General features: G+C 58.2%; 1 protein-coding gene across 2 annotated transcripts in view; it reads right to left on the reverse strand.

Annotated features, from left to right (window-relative positions):
* Positions 1-13,454, reverse strand: part of UMODL1 (uromodulin like 1) — a 60,778-nt gene extending 47,324 nt beyond the window's left edge. For both annotated transcript variants that reach the window (XM_027090913.1, XM_027090832.1), the window contains exons 1-4: positions 13,379-13,454; positions 9,676-9,918; positions 2,459-2,620; positions 1,569-1,690 (exon numbers count right to left, since the gene is read on the reverse strand). In XM_027090913.1, coding sequence (XP_026946714.1) covers positions 1,569-1,690; positions 2,459-2,620; positions 9,676-9,918; positions 13,379-13,454 — 603 coding nt within the window. The remainder of the gene's footprint in view (positions 1-1,568; positions 1,691-2,458; positions 2,621-9,675; positions 9,919-13,378) is intronic.
* Between the last annotated feature and the right edge of the window lie 309 nt (positions 13,455-13,763).

The raw sequence follows: 13,763 nt of genomic DNA on the forward strand, positions 1-13,763 counted from the left end.
TACGTGGATCAGCGTCATTTTAAGCCTTTTAATGTACTGTCTAAACCTCACAGCCACTGTCTCATGTAGGCTTATGATTATTCCTGTTTAATAGAGTAGGTATCTAAGGCACAGAGAGGTTAAGTAACTTGAGCAAGGTCACACAGCTGATGAGTGACAGTATTGGGATTTGAATCCATGCAGTCTGGCTCCAGAGCCATGTTCTTACTGGCCAACTAGGCATCCCCAGCTAAGAAAAGACAAAAATCTCTTCTAGCTGGGACAGTTAAAGAGGCTTCTGGGTCAAGGTGACCTTTGGGAGTACCTCTCAAGCCGTTTTACTGGACAGCCCAGAGCAAGGTGAGGGTGTATGCCATCTGTTTTGGGCTCACCCCGGCCAACTCTGGTCTGATTTCATGACCCAGGGGCCACATCTACGGGACCTGACAGTCAGGAAGGACCAGGCACACAGTGTGAGGGGTCCAGTGCGGAAGGAAATGTGCAGCCCCTTGTTCAAAAATTATTAAGCATTTCAAGAGGCAACAGCAGAGCATTATACAAATGCAGGGCCCTTCCCAGCGTGGGGTGACTGCAGGGCACTCACCTGGGAAGCGGGTCCTGAGGTCAGACCACCACCCTGGGCAGGCACCGTCAGGTGGTGGTGAGCAGTGCCTGCCCCCAGCTGGGCTCCCAGGACCTGGGCGGGGGTGGGGCGACTCCCAGAGCGTGAAGACGTCCTGCTGGTTGCAAGGCGCTGCCGAGGCATCAGCAAGCGTGAGCTGTGTCTAGGCTGGGGCTCCCTCCCGGGGGTGGGGTGCAGGCCTTGCCCCTCAGGGGGCCTGTGGCCACATCTAGAGACAGTTTTGGTTGTCACTGCCGGGCACGTTTCTGGCCTCTTTTGGGTAGAGCCAGGGCTGCTGCAAAACCCTGTGGGGACAGGCAGCCCCATGACAGAGCCATGCAGCCCCAAACATCGACAGTGCCAAGGCAGAGGAGCCCAGTCTAGAGGTCCCCATCTCAGCACCTTCCAGAACTCCTGGGACTTCCCTAAAGCGGGAACCAGAACTCGGGATGCGTGAGAGGGGTGCTCAAGGGCACAGCTCTGGGGCCTGGGAAGGCTGCACCCGGGCCTTAAGCAACAGACCCTGAAAAGAGGAGGAGTTTCCAGCTTCATGTCGTGATAGGGTAGGGCTTGCACGCCACGTACCTCAAAACACACCAAACTGCACCCTTCCGAGAGGGCATTTTATTGCACAAAAATCGTATCTCTTTCAAGCTGGTTTTTTTTTTTTTTTTTTTTTTTTTTTCGTTACGGGGGCCCCTCACTGTTGCGGCCCCTCCTGTTGCGGAGCACAGGCTCCGGACGCGCAGGCTCAGCGGCCATGGCTCATGGGCCCAGCCACTCCGTGGCATGTGGGATCCTCCTGGACCCGGGGCACGAACCCGTGTGCCCTGCATCGGCAGGCGGACTCTCAACCACTGCGCCACCAGGGAAGCCCCAAGCTGTTTTTAAGTGAGAATCCACATTTGGTTCAGAGTCAGTCGGTTGGGGTCTCCTGTGGAACCCCTCCCGACACTCCGATACCTACCATGGAGTGCAGAAGCCTCATGTGATCCAGCAGCCTGGGGTCCGCCTGCTGGAGCTCCGTGAAGTCCATCTTCACCAGGACGGTCACGTTGTACCAGAAACTCGCCAGCTTCCCCTCTGGAGCTGCCCGAGGGCACAGGGATGAGCCTCAGGCCCAGGACAGGCTGGGGGCCACAGGAGGCCCCTGGGGAATGGGGTGGCACGCTTCCGACCCCCTGCCCTGCTTCTCTTATGTTACCTATGGTCCTATTTATACCATAGAATGTACTATTGTACACAAGGTATATTAGATAACATGACGCATATTACTTATAACATATATACTATAATGTATACAGTATAATAGTATCATTATATATTATATGTAACATAATATTTACATTATGTATACTATTACTTTATACTATGCTAATAAGATATATATTATACTAATACTTCATGTTTTATAATATATTGTATACTGCACGTTATATATATATATACAGTTTATATGTGTTTCCCTGGCTCTGAACCTTGACCACCTCTTCTCCTGGGGGCCTGCACTGACTTGCCAGACGGGGGCCTGGGAAGGATTTCGGGTCCCCGTGGGGCTGCACGAGCAGACAGTCCTAAACCTCCCAGCTCTGACACAGCTCAGCTCCCAGCAAGCTCACCGGGAGCTCTGAGGGCCTCCCCAGGCAATCTTGGGAAACTGGGGTCCCTGCTTTTCCAGGAACGTCTAACCCCCTCAGGGCAGCTGTGAGCACACTTCTCCCCCTGAGGGGTCAGTGGCCGATTTTATGAGTGAAATGGGCCCGTGCACAGGCTGCAGGCTTCCCATCAAACCCGGGCTGCTGCTACCAGAAACTCACTCCTCCCCCCACCTTCTCCCAGATCAGGCCTCAGCCCTACCTCGGGGGGCAGGGGCCGAGCAGCGGGGGCCCCCCGACGAAGGGCAGCACTTCTGAAGACCAGGACAGTCCGTATCCAGGGTGCATGGCGAGGTAGACGCTTCTGGCCTCACCACCGGGCAGATGCCGGGTCTAGATGCGAACTCCTCAGACCGATTCAGGGCTGGGGGACAAGCGAGCAGCGATTAGTGCTATTGGCTGTGGAATCCCGGATGGCCTGCGTGGCGCTGTGTCTGGATGCCTCCTGGCACTGGGATCTGTCTGCGGTGCCGAGGCGCACAGGGCAGCCCACTCAAGGGCCACCACCAGGCCTGGGCAGGGCCTTGCCCTGTCCTGCAGAGCAGTCATCGAGGCCGTTTGCTCTGACTCTAACGTAGCCTGACCGTCTTTCCTGGGAGGAGGGCAGCTTCTCCCAGGAAGCTGGGGGCCCGGGCATCCTGTTCCTCTAGGCCTCAGGAGTCCATGTACAGGGCTCTCTACCACGCCCGTAGAGGCCCCCTTGCTGCTCTGTGTCCCGACAGCTCACTCACTCACTCATTGAATATTTATTGAGCACCTACTATGTGCCAGACACAAAGCAAGGTACCCGTGACCCAGCAGTGGGCCCGAGGCAAAGTCCCTGCCTCAGGACACTTAGATGTCGGACAGAGACCAATATGCCAACAGGCCTACAAAAGCTCAGATGAATGAGAGCTGCGGGGAAGAAGCAGGGCCCAGGGGCAGGTAGGCAGGGAAGGCCACCCTGAACAGGGGTCTCTGCAGGGGCCGGGGCACTGGGGGGACAGCCTGTAGCTTGAGGCCCAGGAAGTGGGAATGCGCTGGGCCCCCCAAAGGTGAGAAGGAGGTCCCCGGGGATGGTGAGGGCGCGGTGGGTGAGCAGGTGGGCTGGGCCACGGAAAGACCCCCGCGGTGTTGAGGTGGGTGCCCTGGGGGTTTGGGGCAGGTCCGTGGTGAAGGGGACGCTGTGGTGCCCTGCCCAGACTCTCACTGCTCTGCCAAGCTCTGCGTCCCCACCTCCTAGGACCCTCAGGTGGCCCTTGGGGGCTGGAGCTGCCGCACCCCGTATGCAAAGCCCCAGGTACCTTCCGACCCGTGGCCAATGCCGTGAAATCGTCCCCTGCCTCTGCCCCTTCCCTTCCCTGTCCTGCGTCCACAGCCTCCCTGAGGGCGGCCTGACTTGCTAATCCCTGCTGTGCTCTGGCAGCCGCGCCTGTCGAGAGCCTATTGTGATGGTCCAGGCGAGAGCTGGTGGAGGCTGGACCAGGGTGATGGGTGGAAACAAGCAGGAAGCCTCAGATCCTGAGTGTCTGTAGCTGGAAGTGCCCGCAGGACGTGTTGACAGGATAGGGTGTAAAAGAAAGAGAAGCTTCGAGATGGTTCCAAGGCTTCAGGCCTGGGCATCCACTCGGCACCATTTCCGGGAGAAGCTGCAGGAAGAGTGGCCTTGGGTGGAGCCAGGATTTGGCCGTGCGGATGTGAAGTGTGGCGCGCTTTCTGGAGGCGCACATGGAGATGGGGGGCAGCGAGGCCCTGTCCCCTCCCCTGGTCAATGCCCGGGAGGTCCGCTGAGGTCAATCAGCGGGGCTGTGGGCTGCACACCTCCAGGGCCAGCACTCACAACGTGCTCGGTGGGACGCAGCTCGGGGCAGACGATGCAGACGTGCAGACAGGAGCCTGCAGGAGGCAAAGACGACGGGGGATGTGCAGCCAGGTGTGGTGAGGGCTGGCGGAGGCATGGGCTTCTAAAAAGCAAAGAGCTTTCAGAGATCTGATAGAAGCAGGAACCATCTGAGAATCCGGGGGCTCCTAGGGGACTATCCGGGAGCCAGGGTGCTGACATTCAGGGGACAGGAAAGCACAGGAGAGGGAGAGAAGAACGGGAACCCGGGGGAAGCGGGCGTGCTGCTCTCTGCAGGGAGGCGGCCAGGGCGCCAGCTGAGGCTGCCAGACACTCGCTCGGTGGCTGGGCGTCGGGGGCGGCAGGGCTGAGCCCCCTGCCGGGTCTGTGCAGGCCCAGCAGTGGATGGAGCTCAGGGCAGCATGGGATGCAGGAAGCTGGGCAGCCGTGAGCGTCCGGGGGCTGAGGGCAGCAGGGAGGGAGCACAAGGAAGGCAAGACCCCAACACCAGCGTCCGAGGAAGGGCCTGTGTGAGCTCCGCCCACCCACCCGGGGACGAGGGCTCCAGGCCCGACTGGGTGTCACTCAAACCCATCTGCCTCCTGCCCAGATCCACGTAAAGCTCTGTGTCCTACGTGACATTCAGAAGTGCCACTCTGGGCTCCCCAAACTCCAGGACAGTCAGCGGAGGCGTGACAGCCGTGCTCTGGAAACGCGCCCTCAGAGCTGGGGAGGGCCAGCCCCTCGGGAGGATGCGTGGGGTCGCCAGGTGGAAAGGAAGGGCCGAGGGGCCGGGGTCCTAAGGGCGGTCCTCTGGGGCTCTCCAGAGTCTCTGCAGGATACTCCACAGCCAGAGAGAGGGTGGCGGCCCCTCCTGCTGGGAACACATCCCCAAGGCAGCTGCGTGGGTCCCCGTCAGCTCTCTCCTCGCGGAAGCTGAGCCTGGGCTTGGCGGTCACTGTCAAGCGCGTTCTCCTCTCCACGCTGTCCTCGGCCCCCTCCTCACTTCCTAGTTGCCCCGATGGCTATTCCGATCGCTGACGTCCTGGAGAAGGGGCTATGCAGGGGCAGCTTTGGTGCAGCCCGAGAGAGGCGGTGCTGGGATGGAAATGCCGAGACCCCTGGAGGGCCACCCGCCAAGGATCGGGAGCACGTTGCTTTCTCTCCCATTGTAAAAACGAGCCGCCTCGGTTGGCAGTCCCTCTGCCCACGGGACTCTAGCTAGAATGTTCTGGGCCTCTCCTGCCTGGCGGTTAAGAAACATGAGATTAAATGTATCATGGGCTCCTGGGACTGAAAAATGACATTAGGGGGAAAAAAAGGGAAATCCAAGTAAAGTGTGGAGTAGAATTAAGCAGTAATGCACCCACTTTGGTCCTTATTGGGGAAAATGCTCCCTGGTAATGTAAGAGCTAACATTGGGGACCCTGGGAGAGGGGTGAAGGGGGACTCTCTCTACTGTCTTTGCAAATCTTTGTCTGGAAATTGAAAACTATTCTAAACCAAGAGGTTTAACTAAATGAAAGGAAAATAGCCACCAGGAGAAATGGGCTTCCAAAAACAGTGACCTGATCACAGCAGAAGTGCTTTCGAGTTAAAGTTCGTCTTAATATGGAGGCTGCTGGGAAACTCCCTCCATCCCTCAGGGCTGGCCGGCTTACGGAGAGCCAGAGAGAACAGTAAATGGTTCCAACTTGGTAGAAAGTCAAAAATCCTCCTGTCCTTCCCTAACTCGACACAAACAATGACCCAGGACTGCCCAGCGCCTGGCAACCCCAGGTGAGTCACGGTTCATGAGATAAGGCGGAGATTTCTGTCTGAGTCACAGCCCAGGACTCTCTAGGGCTGGGGAATCAGATCCGCTCTGGAATAATCAGATAATAACCCTTCCTTGGAATTCTCTTTCCTCAAAGGGGCCCTGGCCATCAGCCTGGGAGAAGGGAAGTTTGGGGTAGGCTCTGGGTCCAGCGGGGTCCTGGGCTTGCCGTGCAGAAGGGCGTGCAGAGGAGACGGACCATGCGGGAACTGGGGCGTCGCAGCAGGTGGTGAGTGCCCACTGAGATGCTCAGTTCTGCTCTGAGGAATCCATCCTGACTAAATCCATTCCAACTTTTGTGCAGCAGTGTTTGCACCAGATGAAACTCATCGCAGCGTTATTTATAAGAACCAGAAATTGGAAACCACTAGATGCTAAGTGGTAGCAGATTGCTCAGTGCTGACCCATCCGTGTGACGCGGTGCCTTGTGGGCATTAAATCACGCTGGAGAACACGATTTATGGGCTCGGAAGAGTTCCAGATAGATTGCCAAGGGGCACAAGTGTGCTGCAAAACATCTCCAGCAGGGTGACCACCCTTCTGTAAAAGGTCTTCCCTGAGTGAAACTAGAAGAAAATGTTAACCGTGGTCATTGTTGCAGGAGGGGGGTTGTTGGGGGGGGGGGGGGGGCAGACTTATGGGCAATTTCCCTTTTCTTTGTTTCCAAATTTTCTACGTTGCTTGTGTATTCGTTTTTGTACTGTAAAAATACACTTAACTAAGGTCATATATGGCTTATCATGGCCTTCCCACAACTAAGATCATATATGACTTATATCATGGCCTTCCAAATGTGGGACTTAAAAAAATTGAAAAAGGCATCGAGACTGAAAAAAAAATCATGTGTTCTCTTCTCACGTAATGCTCTTCCCTTTTTTGGGTTCTTGACTGTTGAGTGGGAAGAGAGAGAAGAAAGGAAAGTTGAGGTTTCACTGCTGCCGGGGATGAGACCGCTGAGCTGAGGTTGCCGAGACATGAGAAACCCCAGCCCCGGGCGGCCCGGAGGCGAGTGCCTTCTGCCTGCCTCTCCGCCCCAGGTGCCCAGCCTGCCACATCCGGGCTGTGGCCCCAGGCTCCTCTGTGCCAATCAACCAGTGGGTCTCAGCACATCACTTACAGGGACCTCTCACTTCTGGTTCCAGAGAGCCAAGCCGTCGTGAGGCACCTCTGCACCAGCTTTGATCCGAGGAGCCAGGCAGGTGTGGAGAAAGCTGAGCTGCTGGTGCCCATTGTGTAAATACTTCCCACCAGGCACCTTCTAGCTGCCCACGTGGTGTCCCTGAGCTCGGAGGTGGGGGAGACCGAGGCTCACTGGGGGCCTCCCAAGCTGCAGGAACAAGTGCTGCAGCCCCCCATGCCCTCCCCGGCGGTCACAGGGCAGCCCCGCAGCAGCTGCAGTGTCAAGCGGTGCCCAGGCAGCAAGCCGGGGCCTGCCCAAGCAGGTGTCCAGTGGGCCGTGTGCCTGGACGTTCCTCCTCACTGTGCCCCTCCCACGCACGCCACAGCCCCTTCCTCAAACGTCACCAACTAAATACGACAGGGCTTCAAGTCACCCGCCTCCCCAGGTCTGTGTCCCCGTCTGCTCCCGTCCCGTAGCGACCAGGAATCTCCCACTGGCTTTCACAGGCCCCTTTTCCTCTCTCTTCTCCTTCCTTCTGGGATCCTGCCTGCGTCCTCTCCACGCTGCTTCCAGAGTGACCCTTCCAAGGCACGGGGGGGACTGTGGACCCCACCCCACCCCAATTCAGTCCCCTCTGCTGGGCCTGGGGGCCTTCAGGGTGAGTCCTCCCCTTGCCCCCAGCGCCTCCCACCCTGGCCCCCCGCCAAACACTGGCCGCCCCATGACCTGCGCTTCCCCAGAGCAGATCTGCCCACGGGACTCTAGCTAGAATGTTCTGGGCCTCTCCTGCCTGGCGAGCCCCTGTTTAAAGGCGCTAACACTTTAAAAGTGGGGCTGAGTCCCACGGGAGGCTGGTTCGCTGGGAAGCAAGATGAGCTTGTGTCCCTGCTTCCCAGGAAGCAGGTGCCTCCCGCCTTCTCTCCTGGGGGGAGGGCAGCAGGCCGCACAGACAGGTGACTGCTCAGGCTGGGCGGGGCTGGGGGGCTCAGCCTTTCCTGGGGGCCCCTCTGGCCCTCTGAACCTGTGACCTCACCAGCCCCACGACAGACCGACAGCAGGTGGGGAGAGTGTGGCCTCTGAGGGGGAAGGCGGGTGGGCTAGGGTGGGGCCCCCTCCTTCTACCAGGATCTGATGCTCCAACCCAAGCGCCGTGTGCCCCAGCTGAGGCCTCCCCGACCCGGGACCCCCAGCCCCAGAAGAGCGTGCTCCCAGGGCAGGGGCAGCTCCTGCTGTGCATGGGGCCCTTGGAGGCAGGGACGGCAGACAGAGAGCCGTGGTCACCATGGGAAGGGGCTCCTCAGACCCAGCACCGCCCCTACAAGTGTCCCTTCAGGGAACCAGCGGGAATACACAACAGGCACCCAGCCGCGGACCTGAGGCCAGCTGGCCCTTCCTGGTTTTTATTGGTGGTGGCGGCATTGGTGGCCATGGTGTCGTTTTAACACTCCCAGAAGAGGCGTGTTCCTGTGACCTGCTCAACACTGAGCGGTCCGGTCACCTCGGGGCCTGGCCCTCTGAGCTGCATGAGTGCACATGTCAGCCACCCCGTCCTCTGCGGGCTTTGGAGGCTGAGGGAGATGCACTCAGGATAACTGCAGGTCCAGCCCGTCTGCAGGGTCTGAGGGACCCAAGACTCTACATCTGCTAGCCCCTAGGGCTGGAGGGCTGGCGCCCCTGGTGTGCCGTGTCCACGCCCTAGCCTGCGGCTGTCCTGCTGCCCGGGACCCCGGGGATGGACGGGTCACGGGAGCCGCTCCCACACTCCGCGAGATGTTGCTCTCTGCATTTCAGAGGAGGCAGCCTCACGTCTCAGGGTGCCCTATTGCCACCCTTCCCACTTCCCCTCCACCACGGGGGCGGGTGTAGGCAGGCCTCCTGCCTGTTCAGAAACTCATCTCAGCTCTGAAACTGATTCAAACGATCACCACCACCCCCCTACGTATTCACACAAGCACACGCCTGCACCCTGGCCCCCGGAAGAGGCCTTCTGGAAAGTTCCCTCCGTGTCGAGAGACTGAGCCCTGAACGCCACACAGCCCCGTCCGCCCGGCCTCAGACGAGCCTGGGACAGCCTCAGCATGGCTGGTCGCCGCCCCAGCGTCTTTTGAACCACGCAGAGGGAGTAAGAGGCCTTGGGAGCTCTGGACAGCTAGGGGACCCTTTCCATCTCTTTCAGAGATTGGGGCTCAGGCTAGGGTCTCACAGCCTTTAGAACGACAAGGCTGGCTGCCATCACAGAAGAGATCGCAATGCTGTTCTCAAACTCAGCTGCCTGTTAGAATGGCTGGGGGAGCTTTAAGAAATATCCCAGGGCCCCCAAGCTACGCCCCAGACTGAGTCCATCAGAGTGTCTGAAGGGGGACCCAGGCGTCCTCGTTATTGAAGTTGCCCCGGGGACTTCGGTGTGCAGCCAGGTCTGAGAGCCACCACCCGAAACAGAGGCTCCCAGAGTGGGGCTCGGGCCGGTAGCATCACCATCACCTGGGAACTCGTACTTCACCCCTGCCCCCCTGGGCCTGAAATCCGGGGTGAGGCCAGTGACCCGTGCTTCGACTGGCCCTATGGGTGACCCTGTGGCACACCTGAGGCTGAGGACCCGTGTTCTAGTCAGTTCAGGGCCAGGGGGCGTGAACAGTGACTATCCCAAGACGGGGCAGGACTCACGCAGGACGCAGTAGAGGCCCAACTGCTCATAGCCTTCGCAGCAGTCGGTCACGTTCCTCCGCTTAGGAACCTCCACCACCAGGTACTGGGTCTGGTAGACGGTCTTGGGGCAGCGCCGCCAGGGGACCCACCAGCCGCAGGGAACGTAGGTCAGGCGGGATGTGTGCACTGCCTCCACGCTCTGGACATGCTGGCTCACGCTGTAGTTGCACAGCTGGTAGCTCAGCAGGGAGAGGCCTTTTTCTACGAGGGAGGGAGGAGGATGGAGAAACAAGAGAAAATGCCAGAATCAAACCAATCTGAGGGGTTCTCTGCAAGTCCTCTGCTTCTGCAAGAGCAGGTGAAACAAGACACCCGCACACGGCGGACCCCTTGGACTCTGCCCACCAGCCCGTATCCGAGAAGGTGATGCAGTAGCATAGACGCAAGGGATGCAGCATGACACCTGCTGGCTGAGCAGTCCTCCCCCACAGAGCAGGAGATGCCACCCCAGCCCAACCCCGGCTCCCCACACCCAGGGGTCTGACAGTACACATAAGGGGACACAGAGAAACCAAGCTCCTGGGGCTCTTGTCCTGGGCTCTGCTGCGTGTTCTCTGACTCGGCGGGCTGGAGAGCCCTGCGCGCACCTCATATCTCCGCAACAAGGGCTGTCACGTGCGACGTGAATACACAGCGGTTCCCTCGGTGAATACATAGTAAAGGCCCACTAAGTGCTGGGCACGATGGCAGTGACACCATTTTTTTGGAAGGATAAACACACAAGTCAAATACATGTGAGAAGTTCATAGATGGTAAAGTTCAGTCCGACGGTTGCTGTGGTCAGCGGGAGTGAGGACACAGTGCCCGAGGCGGGACATCCAGCTGGCCTTTTCAGGCCCTAGGTGTCTCTCACCTGGAGCCTGGTTCCTGGGCACCGACGTCCATGGCCTTTATCAGAATTGTCACTTGGTTCTCGAGACCCCATATCACCTACTACCTTCATCAGCCTCAGACACCTGTGTCGTGGACCACCTGCCACTGGGTCCTGGGGTGTCCCATCTGCCCGGGGAGCCTCTGTTGCCTCATAGAGCAGGGACCGTGAGAGGGCTGAAATATGTCCCATCCCAAATTCATAAGTTGAAGTTCTAAACCTCAGTACCACAGAATGTGACTGTACTCGGAAAAAGGGTTTTTGCAGACATAATTGGTTAAGATGAGGTGATATTGGTGTAGGGTGGCCCCTGATCCAGTACGACTGGCATCCTTATGAGAGGGAACATTTGGACACAGAGACAGGAATGCACACAGGGAGATGCAATAGGAGATGAAGGCGTAGGTCAGGGTGATGCAGCTACAAGCCAGGGGTCCCTAAAATCGGCAGCAACACAAACCATCAGAAGCTGCGGAGAGGTGTGTCGGGGACAGATTCTCCCTCCCAGCCTCAGGAGGAACCAACCCTGCCGACACCTTGACCTTGAACCTCTGGCCTCCAGACTGTGAAGAAATAAATCTCTACCACTAAGCCCCCCAGTCTGTGGGGCTTTGCTGAGGCAGCCCCAGGGAACTGACAGGAGGGCCGTGGGGTGCCTCCCACGTCTGCGGCCAGCGTGGGACTTGCTGCGTTCCTGGGCTGTCAGTGAAGGATGAATGAATGCTTTGAATGTAATTCACGTTTTCAGATACTCAAGCTCTGAGCTCTAAGCTTTAGGAGACTGTATAGCCGCTGGGTAGGGGCTCCATGTTGCAGTGTAAACCCTTCAGTGAGAAGGTGGATTTCTGGGGCGAAACTCAGAGGGGGCAGGAGAAATCATCTTCATCCCCATCCCCAGGACAGCACCCCTGAAGAGTTCCACCTTTGGCCTCAGGGATGCCCACAAGCATGCAGAAAGCGAGACTTGGGGGCCGGTGACCCCCAGGAAGAAATGGGGCCAAGCCAGCCCTCACGCCCAGGCTGCTGGGAGAGCCTGCAGCCTTACTCTGGGCAGAATCGGGTGCTGAAGCCCACTGCCCCAGAGCAAGCCCACTCCCGAGCCACATGATGGCCTCCCCTGGGGTGGCAGGGCCTCTGGGAGTAGACCCGACCTGTATTCACCAAAGGGCGGGTCCCAGGAAGCTTTGGGAGGGAGTAAGAGGCCCTTGGCTGGGTGGGGTAGGGCAGGAGAAGGCGGCTTCCGAAGCCAGAGCTTAGAGGTGACTGGGATGAGGGGCTGGAGAAGACGCCACAGTGAAACGTGGTCACTAGTTGAGCGATGGCGCCTTGCATGTGTTCGCGAGAACATGCACACATGCGCGCGCGTGCACGCGCACACGCTCCTCCTTCCAAGTGAAACTGCACTTGGATCTCCATGTTTTGTTTTTTACATTCTGTGAGTGGCCACCAAGGCCTCCCCAGGCCTGGCTTCTTGGCAGAGCTCGCAGTAGAAACCGCTCAGCAGATCCTGCTGCTCGACAAATCCTTTCAGGAGCACAGGAGGCAGGGGCCCTGGGTTCTAATCCCAGAGGTAGAAAATCTTAATGCTCTGGGGGGTTCTGGGGTCAGAACTGCAGTCCCACCAGCTTCACTAATACCAGCCGTGTGATTCTAAGCACGTTTCATGCCCTCTCAGTGCCCCAGCCTTGTCATTTGTAGAATCATAGCTGTGCCTAAGGTTGTAGGAGAATTAAATGAAATCATGCCTGTACTGGAGCATGTGGTACCTGGGAGCAAACAGACGTGCAGCCCTGACGGACCACCTAGCGCTCCTGCCGGGGTCCCCCCACACGTGAAATGCGTCCTAAGGCCTCCTCTGGCTTCCAGACATTCCCATTTGTTCTGCCACTGAGCTGTATGGTTTGCATAGTAGTCATTCCAAAGGAAATATCAAGTTGGGTTTTTTTTAATCACAATTCATTAGAAAAAAAATCACAGAATCCTGCCCATGGGTGAAAAATGTTTAAATTAGTACAAAACTGAAGTCGATGGTAGAAACAGAATGGCTCTGTTTGAATTCCCAACGGAATACGATGGATTTCTATAGGAAAATGATGTAAAAGGTTTGCAATCTCAATTCTCTGAAATCTGGGGCTTCAGAAATCCAACGTGTTTTTAGCCGCTGACACGTGTCTCTCAAGGGCCTTGGACATGTGCTTGGTCCCTCACGTCCCCGTGGGCCAATTGCATCCCCACTTGCTGAGGAAACGGGGCTGGCAGAGCCCAAGGTGAGCGGGAAGCCCCACTTCATGATCCCCGCTCTCTGGCGGGCAAAGGAGGTCTGAGCCAGGGTCAAAGGCAGGGGTAGCCCTGGTGGAAACCTTGCCCTCGTCCGGCTTTGTGGCCCTGGCCACTCTGGGTCTCCCTCTCCTTATCTGTAAGTTGAAGACTAACGGGCTGTAGTTCCAGAGGGTTCGATTCTGACTCTCCAGGAATGTGTTACTCTCAGCGTGGCCAACGGGCCTGTAACATCTGTACCCCAGGCAGAAATGCAGAGTTCCGGGCCCCTCCCAGACCCACTGACTCAGAATCCACACTTGAACCCCACCAAGCCCCAAGTGATTCAGAAGCATTCCCACCACCTCTTTTGTGGTTATGAAAAGGTATGGCCAAGAAGGGGCAGACCCTGCCTCTCAAAGCAGGTGCATCTCTGCCTGCCCAGCTCTCGGCAGGGCTGCCGTCTTCAAGGGGCCCACTCCCAGGGAGCCCATCACCCCTCCGCCATCCCCGCACAGAGCCCAGACCCCTCACCTGTGAAGCCACTGGCCTGGCTCGGGCCCACGGCGGTGACCAGAGCCAGCAGCGCCGGCACAAGGGTCCTGAGCATGGTCGGGCGGTGGCAGTGGCTCTGGCCTCTCCCGAGCGGCAGCACAAAGGGGTCTGGGCCACCTGGACCCAGAGAAAGGGCCCTTCCCTTCCCTGCGCCGCCGACGGTGGCAGTGGCTTCAGAGGATGCGCTCGCCGGGAGCGTTCCCTTATGCCTGCTCGTTAACACCCACCACGGCCGCAGCAGTGTCCCTCGGGACACCTGCGTGTCACAGCCCATTCTCCCTCCAGGCAGATGGCATCTTTCAGGAAAGGTGAGTACCCAACTGCCAGGCTGCATCTCTGGGTCCCATCTCGTTGTTACGCAGAA

This window comes from Aethalodelphis obliquidens, unplaced genomic scaffold, assembly GCF_003676395.1.
Source record: "Aethalodelphis obliquidens isolate GAN/ISIS:26980383/991018 unplaced genomic scaffold, ASM367639v1 scaffold1, whole genome shotgun sequence".
NCBI classification, from domain to species: Eukaryota; Metazoa; Chordata; class Mammalia; order Artiodactyla; family Delphinidae; genus Aethalodelphis; species Aethalodelphis obliquidens.